Source organism: Tauraco erythrolophus, chromosome 1 (assembly GCF_009769465.1).
Source record: "Tauraco erythrolophus isolate bTauEry1 chromosome 1, bTauEry1.pri, whole genome shotgun sequence".
In the NCBI taxonomy this organism is placed as follows: domain Eukaryota; kingdom Metazoa; phylum Chordata; class Aves; order Musophagiformes; family Musophagidae; genus Tauraco; species Tauraco erythrolophus.
Window position 1 is genome coordinate 67,155,706 of NC_141465.1, and position 19,642 is coordinate 67,175,347.

At 43.6% G+C, this 19,642-nt stretch overlaps 1 protein-coding gene across 2 annotated transcripts in view; it reads left to right on the plus strand.

The window, feature by feature from the left end:
- The window catches only part of SH3RF3 (SH3 domain containing ring finger 3), a 255,155-nt gene that overhangs the window by 37,936 nt on the left and 197,577 nt on the right, over nucleotides 1–19,642 (plus strand). The window contains exon 3 of one of the 2 annotated variants that reach the window (XM_086610618.1): nucleotides 7,941–7,948. The exons of the other annotated variant lie outside the window; for it this stretch is intronic. Coding sequence (XP_086466744.1) covers nucleotides 7,941–7,948 — 8 coding nt within the window. The remainder of the gene's footprint in view (nucleotides 1–7,940; nucleotides 7,949–19,642) is intronic. 2 annotated transcript variants of the gene reach the window in all.

Below are 19,642 nucleotides of genomic sequence, written 5' to 3' on the forward strand. Positions count from 1 at the left end.
CTCAGGATGCTGGCGTGCCAGCAGTGATTATTGCGGCGTTTTGTTTGAAGGTGTGCTCTTCCAAAGATGGAGTCACCATCAACATGACCAAATCACGTTAGTGCATAAGGCTAGTGCACCGGAGGTGGGCCTCTGTTGTTCTTCGCCTGCTTAAAGACCATCCAGTTGCAGGGCGGAGCAATAGAAGTCGTTGAAAGAGCCTCGCTGAGACACGCCTTGGTTTTCACATGTTGTGTCCAGACTCCTTTGTTTTCAAGTTTCAGTGCCATGCAGACATTTTGCTGTTGTTTTTAAACAATATAGTGTAATTGTAATAGTTGTTGACAGGGAGAGGAAATCTGGGCCTTTGATATTTGGGAGGTTGCAGCTTTTAAGGCCGTGAGGCAAAACAAATGGTTTGTTTTCTTCAGCCACTCTGGAAGTGAGTTGAAAGACTTGGATACTGGAGAAGAGCGTCTCCTCGCTTTCTTACCTCCATTTTTGGTGCCAAGTTCTTTAATTTTTTATTAGCTTAGGACTTCTCATTTCCAAACTCAGCAGCTCTTTAACAGTGTTTGGTTACCCTAGGAGACCTACATTTCTGATTTACAGCTGTTTTTCCAGTGACATTAATACATCAACGGGGCCTAACAAAGCTGTCTGGCAAGGGCGAGACGCTGCCTTTCTACCTGCTGCTCTCGTATTACAAACATTTTATGATGGCTGTTGTAGGTCCCTTGAAAACAAAAAGCTTTTGAGCAATGTTGAGATGCCTGTTCCTTTGTTTTTGTCCCACACACAAATCACCCACCGTAAGATAAAAACTGGAGTCTGAGGAATCATAATTTAATCCTCTCTCGAGCTGGCAGTCTGCTTTAGCAAGCCCTTCAAATGTCTCTTGGAGGAGCCTACTGACCCTCTCCGAATGGCACATTGAAAAAACACTAGAGACAGCAACGATGCCTCTGGAGTTGCTGCAACTTTGAGGTCAATTAATTGTCACTTAGGATGATATATCCGAGCTCGCTGTTAGTCTCTGAGCCTGCAAGGGGCTCGGGGCAGGCGTGCTTGCCTTGTACGCGGCTTAAAGGCGTAGGTGTCCTTGGCGCTGAAGCAAAGACAGAGGACAGTATCACGCCGTCAGCTTTGTAAGCAGAGTTTGCCACAGATTTCAAGGACCTTTATGCTTCTATCTTGATGGTGAAAGTCTTGTGCGAGAGCCTGGGCATGGAGCTGTTTGGGCAAGCAGCAGCCTGATGTCCAGACCAGCTAGCCAGACGATGGGCTGCCAACCATTAATTCAGGATCCCACTGAAGACTGGGCATTTACCCACTTTTTTCCTTAGCAAGTCTTTAGAAACTCAGAAACCAAATATCCAGCCCAGTCTGTCCAAGCTAGGTTGTTCTCTGGGATTTGTGGATACTGGTGAATGCCTGAAGTTTGTTGAAAAGCTCTTCTTGTAGACACAGGGTCATATATAAATAACCTGTTTTGGGTTTTTTGTTTATTTGTTTGTTTTTTCCACAAGAAAAAAACAGTTTATTAGCTCCATAGAGCAAATGGGTGAACCTGCACTATTTCATAGCTTATCTATAGTTTGCTCCTGGGTCCTGTCCCCAGACAGACAGTGGCTGCCCCATATGTACTGTTCTTCCAAATCGCCTTTCTGAGTGACCTGGATGGCCCCCGAGGCTGTCACCTTCTGGCAGCTGAAGATACAGGATCTGTCTCCCTCCTGCCTGCCCTATGCCATCCCCTGTGGATCACCTCCCTGCAGCTCCCTGAGCCTGCCCTGTGCCAGGCTCCAGCCTGAGCCTCGCTGCTTTTCCTGGTAGACACAGCGACCAAAACCAGACATTATGACGATTCCAGAGCCTCCCATGCAGGATTTGGATTTGGGAGGATGGGATGCAGCATACAGGCAGCTGTGTCTCCCAAAGGTTTATCCATCTTACTACTTACTATGTAGAAAGGGCCCCAAAGAGGTTTTAGTTTTGCTCGTCTGTTTAATTTCTAGGCAATATTGGGTCACTGGTGTCTGAGTAACAGCTCTGGCATAGTTTCAGTGACAACTCAGCTTTTCTTCGGAGGGTATATTTAATTACATGAGCTTTTCAACTGCTATATTTCAATACTTCTAATATCTTAATATCACAGAGTATATATATATATATTGACAATACAAGCCTAAGTTGTATGGAATACGGAAAAATGGAGAAGGATTTAGTAGCCATCTGCCTGCTGGAAGTAAATCAGTTATTTTTAGCAGTGTTTTGGAGTAGATGTTGAATATGTAATACAGAAGAGGATTGCAATCGTGATTCACTGAAGTATGACTTACAATAGATGTTGCAGAGGAATTTACATCTCGTTGTCTGTGGCTCTGTAGTGGGGGGTACTGCAGCCTGTGGCAGTCCAAGGAGGCTCTCGAGGATTGGCAGCAGCAGATCAGCCATCCCTTGGGGTTTCCTCTCCTTCTTGCTGCCTCTCCAGAGGCCAGCAGCTCAGCCAGCTCTCCCTGCTACAGAAATATTTCCAGGCTTGGCTTCAAAATGACCACCAACATTTATTTTTTTTTTGCTGTAGCACACTCATCTCACTTCTTGGCTGTGCTCTAGGAACACGTTGGGTTTCTGGGTGAATGAGGTGGTAGGTGGAGAGGGAAGGAGGAAGGAGCATTTGCAGCAGCTGCTACTGCTCTGAGTGTCAGGAGTGGGTTAGCCTGGAGAGAGCCAGAGAACAAGACTCTTTGTCTTCTGCTTCACTAGCTAGTCAGTGAGTGGCTCATGGTGGAGCTCTGCCAGATGCATCTTTTTTTTTTTTCTGCTCTGGAGGTGCTGGGGCTGCTCAGTTACACTTCTCAAGAAGGAAGGGAAAAGCTGGCTTCAAGGTCCCTTGTCACTGCAGGAAAGGCTGCGACACCAGGGATGGTGCCCATCAGGCAGGAGGTGAAGCTTCCATCCCACAGCCAACTCCAGATAGTCTCTGGCTGTGAGACTGGTTCAGAGCACACGTGGAACAAGCGATGGATGGCGAAGCAGTCAATATTGATGTAAAATGATCTTTTAAGACAAAACTTCACTTGACCATATTGTTAGCACTGTAGCCTGTTTACACCGCCAGCAGAATCATCCCATTCACTAATGTCAACACTTGCACGCTCCCGTTTCACAGTGAGGCAGCTCAGTTTGAGATGGGAGCATAAGTGCAGATAATTCAAGTTAAGTCTGCAGCTATGCAGAATTTACTGTCCTGCTGGCTTGTTATTCTCCAGAAATACAGTTTTAGGGCATCTGAATCTGCTTGATGAATCATTTTGGCTAAGTATAAAACAAGAGTAACAGTTTAGCATTGTTTGAAACATTTCCTTTTGGCATTTTCAAAACAAAATTGAGTTAAACTTCTTATTTTGAAAACGTCATTCCAAACTAGCACTTGATTCCATACAAGAAAGGACAGAAAATCTTTTAACTAAAGTAAAGCTTCTCATCAAACCTCCAAATAAATTGCTATAACTGGAAGACACCCATCTTTGGTCCCTGGTTGGGTTAGCCTCCTGAAGGACATTTGGCTCTTCACTGTGCCCAGAAGACCAGGACAGACCTCTGTAAGTGGGGATGTGACCCAGGTGCTCAAGAGGAGATGGTTTGAAGAGGTTCCACCATGAAAGGTGCCTCCAGGAGAAGCCCTGACTTAGAAGCACACTTCTCTCTGCAAAGCCAGGTTTGGCATCCAGGAGATATAGCTGATGGTATGTCATCCAGTGTTTTCCAGCTTTTTTTTCTGTATCATGTTGTAGTCCTGCTGCTGCTGTAGCATTCGAAGTGAGAAACAAACCCGCCGTGCCACCTGTCAGCCACCCGAGCCCTGTCCCTGGGCGCTCCTGCCTTTCCTGGGAAGAGAGAACTCTCTCTGGCTGTGAGCGTGTCCATTAATCATGTTTTTAGAAGCCCGTCATCTTTGACTAATGTCATTCTTTCTGCAGATGCTTCTCCATGCTTTTCCAGAGTGGGTTTCAGCCAGGCCACAGCACAGTGGAGTCAGAAAATGTAGCTGTTCTCACCCAAAAATTTCAATTTTTGAGTAGTAGGGCCTGCTGATAGTTTTAAATGGAGCATTTAAAATTCAGATGCGAGTGGACGCGATACGGGCAAGCTTTTTTCATGCCACACCACAGCGAAATTTTTGTGGCGTTCGCCCAAACACGATCGTAATTCAAGGAAACAGATGGGAACTGTACTGAGTGCAGAAGTCTCTCCAGCTGGAGAAACTGCTGTCAACTACCAAACAGTCTCCCTTTGCCTTCAAGCTGCAAAGCAGGTACAAGTCCTGTTGCAACTACCCCTGCAGACCTTTGCATTGGAAGTAAAGGAATTTCTAGGGAGTTTAACAATTTTTCCCCTGGTTTCTGTTTTAGGAATAATGGGAATACCATGGTAACAGCTTTCTCTTGCAAGAAGGAAGTAATATTTTGATGGTGACTGCTATACAAGATGGAAACAAAACTGATCCAAATGCTGTGATTTCAAAATGAACTTGCTAAATGATAGATAAATCTTCTCTGGAATACATTACATGATTATCTCTCTTCCATATATTGTATCCTTTTATAGATTTTAAAAAAGGAATGGAAAAAACAGGATACGTGGGACAAATAAAACAGGAAAAAGAATAATAAATTTAACAAATGATAATTTGCTATCTACAGAAGGACAACATTAAGGATTCTGGAAAAAACACCAGAGGTTGATTCAAAGAAATTAAGAACCACCCAACCTTGCTGTAATCCCTCGCTATTGTAAATACTTCACAGTTTGAGAAAATAGATGACAAAGTCTCTTCACAGATAAGCTTATTTGAAAACAAAAAAAAAAACAGATAAATCCTGGACATTGAAGATTTTTAATTATTCTGGTCCCGATTGAAAAAAATAACTGAGAGAAAAAATGAAAGGAGGTTTGTTTTCTGTAGAAATAATGCAGAATTGTTTTCTGACATAATTTGAATAAAAATTCTGCAAAGGCTGGTGGAGACATCATTGAAGAAGGTAATATAGCTGCAGTTATTAATGGTTCCTCACCGTTCTGGCACAAACTTTTCATTTTCATTCAGGGCTACTGACCTATTTTACTAGCCTTAATTCTTCCCACACAGTTGTGGATGTAGGATTATCCACTGTGCAGTTGGAAGGACCGAAGAGTGGAGACAACGTTGATACTGGATTACATGGTGACAGGTCTGGGTGTGTGTGGAGTCAAGCTTACAAAGTTGTGTTGTGTTTTGATACGAGTGCCAAATGGGTATAAAAATGGAAAAGATACAGATGTTTTCATCCTCAAAATCTTTGCAAGTAAGGAAGTATTATCAACAGAATAGTTGGGGTATTTTATTTTATTTTATTTTATTTTATTTTATTTATTTTCACATCTAGGGAACTGAGGCACAGACAAGCTTCCGCAAAACCTGAAAGTTGGCCTGCTGTGCTAACCAACGCAGAGAAAAGGATTTTACAGTTGCTTTGTAGAAGTCGATATTGTTAAAGGTCAAATGTTAGTGACAAAGGAGCACTAGAGGAGGTCACATAAGAAAGGCGATTCAGTCCGGAGTTGTTGTGAGACTCCTGATAAGCAGCAAAGAACAACGCTTACCGAGAAGTACGAAAAGGATGCTACGAGCTACTAGCTGGACAACGTACTTTGGAATACTAAATGTCTGTCTCATTGGCAGACTAAATGAAGGAGTCTTTTATCTCCTGGACCCACTGGATGAACATAAAAGAAAGCCAGGGACTAACCTTTAGCCCTGAGGCCAAGTGGCATGGATTGGTTTGCACCCACGTTGCTTATGGTGAGCTCCATCCAGAGCAGACTAGGTGCTTCCACCCCACATAGTACTTAACCCTGAATCTCCTCTGGGCCTCATATGGTGCTCCAGTAGCCTGTGATATAACTGAGGTTCTTTTTTATGGTTTTCTTTTCTATCCAGGGTGTTTCATCGTCTCTTGGAGGGATGGTTTTATTGTGTGAGGCTGAAGATGCATGTTACACGACCTGGGACATGGCACGAGGTCGTAAGACCCAAACTGAGCATACAAAACCCATTGGGTTAATGTTATAAAGTAGGATGAGGTGGAGGCAGCCATATCTGTTGTCTTCTCCATACTCTGGGGGCGTGCTCCCCAGAGTGAGTTATCCCCAGGAGAATGCTGAGGCTCTGGCTCAGGGAAAGCTGTCTGGGGTGAACCAAGCCACAGCCAGATGGAGCAAAAATTAGGCATTGTGGATGATCAAGGCTCTCATGACTGACCTTACTCTAGGTGTAGCCAGAAAAAGGAGGACTACATAGTAATTAATTGAACATATGTGATAAGGAAAGAACAGATGTCTTCATCAGTTAATTTGCTTTTGTATTCACAGAAGGGCAAAGAAATGCTCCTCATCAGAGGAGCTGGGCTGGAAGCGTCTGATATGAACTAGGAGTGACTGTGCTCCCAACTCAGTGCCACACCAGCCACTGTCTGTAGCCTCAAAGCAGAGCCCCAGCTAGTTTTGTAGGGCACAAGTGGGGCTGCCATCACCCTGGACCTTATTACAGCTCTTGGCTTGAGCCCTGTGAAAACACGTGTGGGCACAGGCACCTCGGGCAGGCAGCGAGTGGGGGCAAGGGGGCACACTGGAGATGCGGGTGGGAAGTACGGGTTGGCCCATACCCCCAGCACATGCCTCCACCACCCAGTCTCGCCCACAGCCTGCACTTACGTGTCCTTTGGGAAAGGGAATGGCTAGAAAGCTGTTGTGTGCCTTACAGGAATTGTCCTGGTGGACTGCTTCCAGGTGGCATGGAAAGCACCCCTGCGCTAGGGCGGGCAAGCACCGGGGCCAGCATGGCCATCTTGCCTCTCTGCCCTCTTGCTTCCTCACAGTGCCCAAGTTAGTCTTTGAGGATGAAGAGATTGCAAGATGCTGGAAGTAAAATTTGTGGTGGAATGCCAGTTATCTGTGAATTTCTACACAGCTCTCAAATTTATACTTGCTCTGGTTTTGTCTGGGTGCAATGCAATGAGAAGGTACAAGGTCCAATAATTTCCTTCCGTGTTATTCTCTTCACAAAGGATGCTGTGGGCTTCATGGTAGAGCCAGTAGAAAAGCAAAAGCCAGAAGAAAAGCAAACCCACTACCTTAAGACTTTTTTTTTTTTTAATGTTGATTTATAGGAATTAATAAATGATGATAAACATTCTTAAAGCAGATTTCTAGTGGGCAGATGGTAAGAGACAGTTTTTGTCACTCAGAATGATAGTGGTTAATTGAACAAAAAAGATAAGGAAATAACAGATGCATTCATCAGTTAATTTGCTTTTCTATTCAAAGACAAGAAAAATGATAGTGACTTTAAGTAGGAGTTGTGCCCCTGGTACAATAGGAAAGGACTTACTCTGAAGACAGCAAAATAGAAGGAGGTATTGAAGACATCTCTAAGAGGATGACAGAAAGCAATAACCAGCTACATCTGCTGAAGTTTTCCATTTTCATTCTTCTATCTCAGGGAATCAGCTCTCTGTTGATGCAAGAGGATGATATGTGTTTGTTAATTATGTTTGAATAAGATAACAAAGTGTGATCTCAAAGCCATCTGTAAATGAAAAACCAGGTGGCTGAGCAGCAGAATGAAGATTGCAGATAGAGGATCATAAAAATTTGGGGTGTAAGAACCACTTTTACGTCTGGTCTATCAGGAAAAAATGCAGTGCACGCTTTCTTTATTTTTAGGTTTTACTCGAAGCATAGTATCACTGGAGATCCCCCTTTGCTCTTTGGCCCTTATTTGTATTGAGAAAAGTAAATCTTTTTGTGGGCTGTGCCATGGGTGAATTCTCCCTGAAGTGAACTCTTTTTAGTAGAGGCAGGTATGTTACTACCCTGATGTGATGTCTCATGATTCACCGAAGATGCCGCTTGAGCCCCTTTTGTTTAACATTCCTGTCATTCCCTCTGTGACATGGAGGCAGTTAGTGTCACATATGCACAAGCGTGGAAGGAGATGAGGCCTTCACACAATCAGTTGTGATGCTCGCAAAAGAGGATGCTTTGTACTTTTCTGGTTTCCTCCTCTGACCTAGATTTTAGGCTCTACCGCCTCCTCCACCTTTGGTTTTGGTTTGTTTTACTTATTCCTGGAAATGTGCTGTGATCATCTGCCTTATGGAAGAATGCTGGTCCTTCCAAATCTGAAGTCAAAACTCATTTTCTGCATTGAGCATGTTTTCTCGGTCTCTATACTGCTCTCTGCTTGAAGACTTTGCACTCCGTAAATTTTCATAATACAGAATTAGTTTTTTTTCTGTAATGAGTGGGCGAATCACATAGAATGGGACAAAGTACTTAAAGAAGTTAGAAAGATTTTGTTTTTCAGAATCATAGAACACAAGGTTAGAAGGGACCTCAAATATCATCTGGTCCAACCTTTCTTGGCAAAAGCACAGCCTAGACAAGATGGCCCAGCACCCTGTCCAGCTGAATTTTAAAAGTGTCCAGTGTTGGGGGATCCACCACTTCCCTGGGGAGATTATTCCAATGACCGATTGTTCTCATTGTGAAAAATTTTCCTGTTGTGTCCATTGCAGTGTCCCTGGGAGTAACTTGTATCCATTACTCCTTGTCTTTTCCATGTGACTCATTGAAAAAAGGGAGTCTCCATCTTCTTTGAAGCCACCCTTTAAATACTGGAACATGCTCATAAGGTCTCCCCCAAGCATTCTTTTCTTAAGGCTGAACAAACTCAGTTCTCTCAGCCTTTCCTCATATGGCAGGCTTCCCAGTCCTTTCATCATCTTTGTGGCCCTTCTCTGGAACCTTTCCAGCCTGTCTACATCTTTTTTGAATAGCGGGGACCAAAGCTGAATACAGTGTTCCAGGTGTGGCCTGACAAGTGCTGAGTAGAGTGGGATAATGACTTCTTTATCTCTGCTGGTGATGACCTTGTTGATGCAACCCAGCATCCTGTTAGCTTGCTTTGCCGCAGCAGCACACTGTTCATTCATATTGAGCTGTTTGTCCACCAGGACCCCCAGGTCCCTTTCCACAGAGCTCTTCCCCAGCTGGGTAGATCCCAGTCTGTGCTGTACTCCTAGGTTATGTTTTCCCAGGTGCAAGGCCTTACACTTGTCCTTGTTGAACCTCGTAAGATTCTTGTTAGCCCACTCTTCCAGCCTATCCACCAGGCCTTCCTGCAGGGTGGCTCTCCATTCCGAAGCATCCACTTCCCCACTCAATTTGGTATCATCAGCAAACTTCATCAGGGTACACTTGATCCCATCGTGCAGATCACTTATGAAGATATTAAACAGCATCGAGCCCAATATTGATCCCTGGGGGACCCCACTTGTGACAGGTCGCCAGTTTGAAAAGGAGCTATTGACCACCACCCTCAGGGTGTGGCCTGTCAGCCAGATCCCCACCCACCACACAGACCACTTGTCTAGACCGTAACGCATCAGCTTCTCCAGGACGAGGCTGTGGGAAACCCTATCAAAAGCCTTAGAGAAATCCAGGTAGATGATGTCCATCGCTCTCCCCACATCAACCAAGCAGGTCACTTTGTCATAGAGGGCCATCAGGTTTGTCAAGCACGATTTGCCTGTGGTGAATCCATGCTGGCTTTTCCCAATCATGTGCTTCATTTGACTTGATATGTAAGTGTTTAAGGCATGAATATGTGGGCTATAAGAATGCATCCAAAATAAATGCGTACATGTTCCCTTTGTGAATGCGATGTGCATATCTGCTAAAGAGTTTACCTTCATTAGGTGGTGTTACCACAAACCTTTCCTCAGGGTTATTACTTTAGCTGGTAAACACATAAAACTAGATAAAATTGAATTGTGACTTATTTAGAGCAGAATAAGGTAGAATTCAGTGTCAATTAATATAACTTCTTGGTTCTCTAAACAAATTGTTCCTCCACAGCATTTCAACACATGCTTTGGAAAATATGTCTGCCTCATGAATGCTGAGAGGCAATGATGTCCAGACATAACTTGCAAGAATCTTGCTCTGTGTGTTGCAGGCATCTGCGAAGCTTGTATTATTACAACCCCTCCCTGACATGCGGAGCATTTAAGACTGTATATATATTCATGGTTAAATGTTAAATAAACTGTACTGGAAAGCAGCTTTTAGAGTCAGCTCTGGAGTTTGATACGGAGGAGCTGTAGCTCCGTTGAGAGCTCCAGGTTGTTTCTAGCACAGCATTCACTATTCTCTTAACCACAGTAGGAGCTGGTACCGCAGGATCATGTAAATAGCTTTAGCTCTGTGCCAAAAGCAACCAAAAAATGGGAGCTAATTACATCGCCACGTGAAAGGGTTGCAGGACAAGTGTAAAGAGTTTTGATGGAGTAAACCCCACAACTTTGAAGGGATTTGATTTTAGCCTCATTTTTGAAAATTCTAGGCTTTCCAACATTTATCATAGTTTCTTGGAGTTATATAAGGTGTTTTTTCCCTTCTGAAATGTATGAATGAATTGATCAACTTGAATTTCAGTTAATTAAGCTTTTGCCTGTGACTTATTCTTTGATGTGTATAAATATATTCTGTATAACACCAGCTTTTTTTCCCATGCTGATTTTGAAGTTCTTTTAAAAGTGAGATGAAGATGCTTTTAATTGAAGCATTGGCTCTGTATCTCCAAAGTATGGTGCCTCCTAATTATTTATTACTTCCCTCTAGAGAAATATCAAAGTGACACTGAAATTTCAGAATACATGCTTTATAAAAAATGCTGGAAAGCTATTTGCAAGATTTGTTAAGCAATCAGAGCCCTTTAAGATGAGTTCTGAATTGGACGTTACAGTATATGAAGCGCACAATGAAGTTAAATTGTCATTATTAAAAATTAGCAAGCAAAAATGAGGCAGAAGCATCTATGTGGAGTGTTTCATTGCTGCAGACTCAGAATCTGCAACGCCTTTCGCATCTGCAGCTCATTATGACCTGAAATGGGAGAGCGCTTGGTACATCTGCCAGAACAATGTCTAGTGACTGCTGGGGCAAGTGGACATCGCTGGTGCAGGGTGCCAGTAAGTCTTTATCTTCGATGTCACGTTCTGCGTGGCCTCCTGACAGCTGGCACGAGAGGTCATCATTGCCTTTGCAGCTCTTTGTCTTCATTTGCATTGAAAACAGTGAGAAGCCTCATTCATTTGGAGGAGGGCTTTTTCATGGGTGGCTGGTTGTGTCGCCTGTGCGCTGCCTGTGGGACAAGGGTCTTGTTTTCTGTGCTTGTGGCCAGCAGCTCCATGGCTGTCTGCAGCAGGAAGGTGTGGGCATGGGGCCACGTAGCTCCCAGCATTGGAAGAGATGGGTGCAGCAGGTCTCGATGGGACTTCTTTCACTGGGGCTTCCATCCCGATATTGCAGCCATGGTGGAGGTGGGACCTTCCACCAATATGGGTATTGCCCTTCATCAAGCATGGATGGAGGGATTTGAGTACTCAAACTCTGTGGAAAGTTCACAGGAACAGAAAAAGGTACATCTTTCTCATGCAAACGTATGTGCCCTTCTCCTCTTTTCAATTCTGGAACATATGAAAATTAGGAACATCCTGGTTTTAGTACTCACCAAGAGTGTGTTTTCCCCAGTGTTGTTTTCAGGAGTAGAAGAATCGTTTTAACAAGCTCTTCCAACAACAACCAAAGCAAACCGCTCCATCAGTGTACGCCGCGCACCCGACACGAGGCACTGAAGCCTAATCAGTTAAAGTTTGGCAAAGCCGTGAGTGACTGAAAGCGGGTGGGAGGCAGCACCCGGCAGCTCTCTGCAGGGGAGTGCTTGTGCCAGCTCCGCTCCATGCACCTCCTGCAGCCGAGGAGGTGCTTGCGAGCCACATTGTGCTGCCCTGGAAGCTTCTACTTATCTGAGTCACAAAACCCAGACCTCCCCTCTTCTCTTTAGCATGCCACATGTGAAAGGGCTGTCAGCAGGACGTAGGTATTTGCTTCAACCTGTTGCTCGCCGGAGTAATTTAAGGCTCAGTGGCATGGGTGGAGTCAAACTGAGCTCGCCTCCGTTCCTCCATGTGCGTGTAAATAGGAAAATAATGGCTAAACAGAACAAAAAATTAACAGCTTGGCTTGAGGGAGTTTGCCTGGACATATGGAGGGAGACGGGGGTGGAGGAGAGGAGGTGGGGGTTGTTTTGCTGGGATGGTGCTGGGCAGAAAGCAAGCGGCCGTTGCTTACAGCGGCTCACTTCTGGCGAGGATGATGCACGCAATTACTGAAGTAAGAGGTGTCAGTGAACGAGTGCATTTGACAAACTAGTTGTGCTTAATCTGTGCTGATTCGTGAAGTCTCCAGTGGTTTTCTTTGTCCCTTGGCAGAAAGGATGGGGGGAAAGAAAAAAAAAGTGTCCGGTTGCCATGGCGACAGAGCAGGGCTGAGGAGAGACATCGTATTTTCATTTTTGATGCTCTGTATAAAATGATGTAGGTAATTACACATGTAGTGATCTGCCGTGCGGTAGAGCCGCTTCTTTGCAGGATGGTACATGTCACGCAACATTATGCCGAGACCCTTTTAGAGCAGGGACACAAACGTATTGACATTTCGGTGGGAATATTGCTGGAGAAATCACAGCAGTGGGAAGGAAAGAGGGCGTGACAGCAGCCCTGCTGTCCTTTAAGAAACAGAATAAGATTCAATTAACAAGTTGCCAGTGGAAACCTGGATATAATTATAGCTCTATTATGCTGGCCGTGTTGTTTTCCCATAGAAAATACAGTTTTTAATTAACTTGTGGATTTGGCACCAACACCTACACGTATCCTGTCAGAAACAAAGTCGGTATTTCCCCAGTTGGGGCTGGCACTTTATAGTAACTGAAGATCCCAGTAGCGCCTACAGACCTGCCTTTGAACAGGATGGTCTGGGCATGGCTCTTCCCCAGCCAGGGGAAGTGGGTGTAGCTCTTCCCTGTGCGTGGTGTTTTGCAGAAAAGAAAGTAAAACTAGACATGTTGTCCTCTGTGGAAATGTTATTTTTCCTGGAGGATACTTGGACTGGCAGGTCAGTCAACAGGGGTGGAGGGAAGGCTGGTGGGACCGTCTGTTTCTGGGAGAGAAGCAGGGTGAAGGTGGCTCTCCGAGGTGCCTGGCGGCTGTGTCCTCCATGCAGTTCATGAGATGCTCAGTGAATCCAGTGGGAGCTGGGGGGAGGCACAAAGTCTGGCCAACCCCCTGAACAGGATGGGAAAGGGCTGATTCTGCATCTTCAGGAGGGAGTAGGAAGGAAGGCTCTTCCAACTAGACCTTGCCAAGATACCCACGTGTAAAGTATGTTTGGGTTTTTCTTGTTCCACGTCTTTGTCTGCCATACTTCTCAAAGGCAATGCTGAATTACTTGAGGGAAATAAGAGTATTTCAGATGTGGCAAGCATACTGCTTTTAAAATGCAAATGCATTATAGATGCATACACCAGGCACTGCTGTTGCTTTTCTTCTGGCATCATTGCCTTGGGAGTAGTTCAGGTTTTGACTGCAATGCAAAACCAGGAGGGGTTTTCCTACAGAAACACATTTCACTGTGTAGCTCATTTCTAACGGTGACCTGTGTGGGGTGCTCAGGGAACAAGTCTAAAATGGAGGAGGTTTTTAAAGCGATCCTTCTCTGTGGTGTATTCTGCTAGCTGCTGGCAGCCAGCAGTTTGGGAGATTCCCAAGCCAGGTGTCATGTGTAGTTTGGTGGTCAGTAATGGGTTTGTCTTTGAGAAACTTTTTATCATCTGTTTTTGAACTCGCATTCATTTTTGACCACCACCACGTTTTATAGCATTCAGATTCACAATTGCAATTATGTTTTTGATGAAAAGGTAACCCTTTGATTTATTTCAGGCCTGTTGACTGATAACTTTTGACTGAATGGACCCTACTTCTTGCAAGATGAGCGACTGCAGATAGTCATTAGATAATCAACTTCTCCTTACAATATATGTTTTCACTCAACTCCTTTGTCGTCTCTTTCTTTGCACTACCCAGGCTGAGTCTATTCTATGTTTTCTTGCATGGAAGGCTCTCTAAGCCCCTTCCCGTTCTTCTCCTTCTCATTGCTTCTCTCCTTCCACCGTGCCCTGTGGTTGCTTGGCAGCTCAGTAAGCTCTGAGCTGCCACATAAAAATTAACGGAACCACACAATTATTTGAATTGTGTGACCTTTGATTGCATTTTTAGGTCAAGTCAAGGAAGCAGGTTTATCCATGTGTATGCAGTTTGAAACAGCAAGTTGAGAGTTAACAGCAAGATTATAAATAATAGTCTAAAAATAGGTGCTGAAGTATTTTCTCTTTTTTTGTGTGTGCGACCAGTACATTACAAAAACGTGACAGTCATAGCAAGCCAAGAAGTATAAAAAGCTGATGGATGACTTAGTGTACGTTGAACGTTTCTCCACCTGGAATGCGTTGTTTGCTTCATTTAAAATGTTCTCACCATGCGTCTTTGAGTTGTTGGTGTTATTGTATCATCTCTCTGTGAAAGAGATTACCCACTAGTAAACAATAGCATGAAAGCTGAGCCATGACCACACAGACGGCCGGGAGGAGATCCCTGAATCTGTGCAGACTCACAAACAGTTCAGGGTTTTCTTTTCCCTTTTGTAATGATAATCAGAGAGAAAATAAAATACAAAATCTGCATCATCATCGTTCTAAGCAGACAAAAGTTGTACCGTGGTTATGGAACTGTCTGAAGCACTCATGAGCCTTGAATGAGTAGCGAGGATGGTCTGAGGATGGAAACGGGCACGTGCACTGGTCTGACCAACCTCCTAGTCTCAGAGCGGGTGGGTAATCAGACCAGCCCAGGAATAAAATACTGCAGCATGAAATAATGCTGATATATTTTCCCTTCTTCAGAATATAGCTGGAAGAAGTCTTTGCGAGGTGAACCTCAGCTACACTGGACCTCTGCGTTTAATCCCGGCAGAGCTTTGAGATTTGCTGTTTACAGACCTGGGTGCACTCTTGGTGGCTGGATCGACGAGGAAAAGCCTACCGTGGAGTGCTTTTACTGGGACTCCATGTGTGATCACAGGACATCACTGGGAGCGCCAAGTGACAATTTCAGGTGTCAGTTGTTCCAATTTCGTGTTAATAGTGGGGCTGCCCTGAGGGATGCTCCACTTACACAGGAAAGTAGTCCTGGAAAAAAAAAGTGTTGGGATTTTTTTTCCTTTTTTTATCTCAATATCTGGAAAAAAAAGGAGGAAAATTTACCCTTTACAAGCAGCCAACAGCCTGTGGACTGCATTTTGCAAACCACCTGGCGTGCTGAACTTAAGTCCTTTTAGCTGTGATCGTTTTCGCTCTCGCAGAAGGAAGAGGTGCTGGCAGAGCCCCGAGGGGATTTGCGAGCAGTGGGGTTCAGGTGCCTGGCCTCAGCGGCTCCCCAGGTTTTTTTCTGAGCCTGGCAAGGCTCGCGAGAGTGATGGCTTCAGCCTGCTGCTGGAGCTCTGTTTTCTTAAGGCATGCCATGGCCCTGATGCTGTTTTGATGGGAACGGAGAATTGTGGTGAATGAAATGGGTGTGTGGCCAGGAGGAATGGGTCATTTTTTTATTCGTGGCATGCACAGAAATGAAAAAAAAAACTCAGAACAGCAAAAACGTTCCTGGTTCTGTTCACTGTGTTGAGGTTAATGCAATGAAACAAAGCAAAATACAGAGCTTTTTCAGAAACTGTTTTCCACCTGATGGGAACACTTCAGTTATTTAAGTCAAGGAAATCCTGTGTTTCCTCAGCAGCTGTTGCAGTAAAGACGACTGGTCATTTTGCATATATATTTATATTGCTGGAGGTTCTTTTTCATTTTATTACTGAATGGCCCTTTACAAATAACAGATCTTCAGCTGGTTAAGTGGCTGGACATTTGACATAGTGTTTCCTGAAATCTCACATGAGAAAGATATTTGCATGGGATAGACATGACCGTTATTACATGGGTAGGAAATTTACTGAAACACCAGAACAGTGACTGGTGAACAGACATGGCAGCCTACAGGCTGTAAGAGAGGTGACTGGGATTACAGCAAGGTTTTATATGGCGCACATTTTGGTATAAGACACAGAGACAATCTGAAAGTAGACCACACATCCTGACTCTTATAGAATACGCTACATGGAGCAATCACAAACAGCAATAACAGTACAAAACTGTACAAAGATGAATCTGAATTTTTGTCAGACTACAGAAAGTGAGATGAGGCCTGGAAAACATAGAGGTAATTCATGTAAGGGAAATAATATGAAGGAAAAGAAAAAATGAAGGAAGATAGGAGAAAAGAGAGTGAGAGCTGGGAGAATTAGATAGCTTCTGAGTTTGCAAAATCCTTCTTCTTTCCTGGGTCTCTGAGGGGTGAGTGTACATAGTGCCAGACCCATCCCTGTCACGCAACAGGGGACATTTGGCATGAGAAGCACAATGCTTGTGTGATCCTGTCCAGGGAGTGAATCTGCTGCATTAAGCATCGGTGAAGAAATTGGTAGTCTGTTCTGTCTGTAAGGTGTTTTCTGTGTTTGCTCTGTAAATTCTGTTAGTTACAAAAAGAAAGGAGGCAGGAGTAGACCTTGTCTTTTGGGCAGTATCTCTTTAAAACCGGAATGGTGCCAGCAGAGTTTGTGTACATTTTTGCCACTAAACAAGGCCATTAATTTTGAGCTTCCAGTTGGGACCTTTTGTCAAAGTTGAAATGCTCGGTGCTGCAGTCCTTGCGGCTGGCCTGTTGTACACTTATGAATAAACTCTGTGATTTGCTCTGTCCTTCTTCTGAACTTTCGTCCTCAGATAACTGAATTTCAGGACACTTGCTTTATGCTTGTTGTTATATTTACCATGGGTAGAATAGAATAGAATAGAAATAGAATAATTCAGTTGGAAGAGATCTGCAGTGATCATCTGGTCCAACTGCCTGGCCACTGACTTCAGGGCTGACCAAAAGTTAAAGCATGTTGCAAAGGGCATCGACCAGATGCCTCTTAAATACTGACGGGCTTGGGACATTGACCACCTCTCTAGGAAGCCTGTGCCAGTGCTTGACCACCCTCTCAGTAAAGAAATGCTTCCTCATGTTTAGTCTAAACCACCCCTAGTACGATATCTTTTGGGCTGGCAGTGATTTTCAAAGTTTAGCAGCATTATTATTATTCTTTATGTATCTTGCTTGAGTAGTTGCTACCCTCCCAATTGACCCTTTTCCAAGAGCTTTGGAGACTTATCTGGTGGCCTGCCACCTTTGTAATTCCGCTTGAGGAACAAAAGAGGATCTACTAGTAAAGTACGTACTAATTACCTGAATAGCTGTATGATTCATCCTGTCTGTCCTCATAGGACAGAACTTTTTTTCTGTGTTTTTTGTTTGTTTGTTTTTTACAGTGAGCGACAAAAGGTCAAATTTTCCTGTGGTTCCTTTCGTGAGGTTTCTGGCTCTCAGTTGGCAGTAGGCAGTGTCAGGCATTACAACGATAAGTAGGAAAGTTACTTAATTACTGTCATTTAGTTTCAACTCGTCAACTTTTTTGCTATTCATTCCCTGTTTAGTTGGTGTATTTTAATGAACCTCTATGATAGGATAAGTGCCTTTTAGGTCATCATGATACTGTTTGCAGTAAGGTATGGTATAATTATTTTTCAGTCATGTTATAAGATGAATTTTGTACCTTCAATTATAGTATAGAAGAAGTTGGATTACGTTTGTGGATAGATGGAATTAGAGTTCCTGAGGCCACAGCAACAACCTCTACCAGGGAGAAGATGGTTGACGAAAAAGGACATTTCAGGAAAGAGGAGAAGCGAATCCCAGAAAAGAGGCCAGTTAGCCTTTCTGCTGAGGGGGATTTTTCATATGTGACTAGTTTGCAATGATCATACACCAATTTAGACATAAAACTGAGTAAATTGGTTTGGTCCATTACTTACCAAAAGCTGCAGCTCAAGGTAGAACAGAGCTACTGGTGTTTTCAAAATTGTTTATGTTGATATAAACTAAATAATACAAAAGATAAAAAGAAAGAAAGTAAATTGAATCAGGTTTTTAGTCAAATGAAGCACTTTGGCACAGAATGGAATTTTTTTCTTTTTTTTTTTTTTTTGAGGGGGGGATCAGCCAGAAAAGAAAAAGTCAGTAGAACTCTGTTTAGCTGTTTCTGAATTTTTTTCCCAATGTATGCCAGTCTTTCAGGAGAAGACTGGGTAATATGTCTACCTAGACAAGCAAATGTATACAAATACCAAGTACCTAAATATATCAGCCTAATTCCACTCTTTCAGATCAGTATTTTTAAGGGAAGGGCTCGTGATCTCATTCTTTCTGCTCGCCTTCCAACTTTTCTCTCTCAGTTGAAATAGCATTTCTCAAATCATATTAATGTCAAAATTGAGATGTTCTGTTGCTCATGCACATGTAGTACTGTCAGCTGATCAACATGAAAAGCTCTCGTATAAATCTAGCTTTTTAAGTAAATGTATATGAATTCCTGGAAAACACTGTACTGGAACAGTGTAGTGCTGTAAAGCGCCATAAAAATTCTTCAGGACTGTGCAAACTAGAGCAGGGACATCGTGTTAGACTCAGGACACAGCTGTCTGCACAGTATGTTATCAGGAAAAAATTGTTATCGAATAGCTAACCCTCAGATATGGAGATACAGTAGTTTGCTGTGCAGAGAGGTACTTTATATGCGTTTTTCTCAAAAATCTGGCTTGGTGTCAAAATAACGTCCCACCTTTTTGTAACAGGAGCTCAAACAGGTGTCACGCAAGTCTGTGACAATCTCTCTGAGGCTTTCCCCTAGGAAAAAGTTTTGCTTCCCAAAGGTTGACAATTACACAGGGGCAACTTTGGAGGTTCTTGTAATCCTTTACTCCGCTGAAGCGATGCTGGCAGTCAGGAGCCCTGTGACCTCCAGCGTGGTTCTGGTTCTGAACAACAACTGGCTCTGTTTCAGTGAGCGAGTTTTAAATATTTCATGTTAGCAATCAGCGGCTGAAAAACATGCTTCTATTTTCCATATCCCAAAATGAAAGAGGACTTGGTTTTCTGTCCTCGTCTTTGTTTTCCTTTCCACAGTTGTGGATTTGTGTTTTGTCCACAGGCCAAGTCTGTGTGGTTCTTGGCAGGCTGCTTGGACATTTTTCTACTGAGCTTTTATCAGAGCATCTTAGTCTGGGTTACGCATGAAATAATGCAGAAAGGCTCGATAAAGAGAAACCTGTACTACAGCCTTGCAGTCTTTAATTAACGCTGTGTGCGTGTGCGTGTAAGTGATAGGCGATAGGCGAGCCGCAGATGCATCGTGTTTCATTTTGATGCTGTATTGCTTTTTTGCTTTGCGGTGACATTAATAAATCGGTGCAGGCAAGCATTTTAGATTTCATTACCGCCTGAAACGCCTTTACTTTTTGGCTTGCCCCAATTCATTTATGAGGCATCATCATGCTCAAATTAAAGAGAGACTAAGCTGTATTTAGCTGCTGAGAATTATTGGATTATCCAATTACTGTGAACGATGCTCAAGAAATATAAAATATTCAAGAAATATTCAAGGAAAAATCCCTAGGTAACCTAGCTACATAAAGGTTACGTATTTAGGGATGGATTTAGTTCAGATGTAA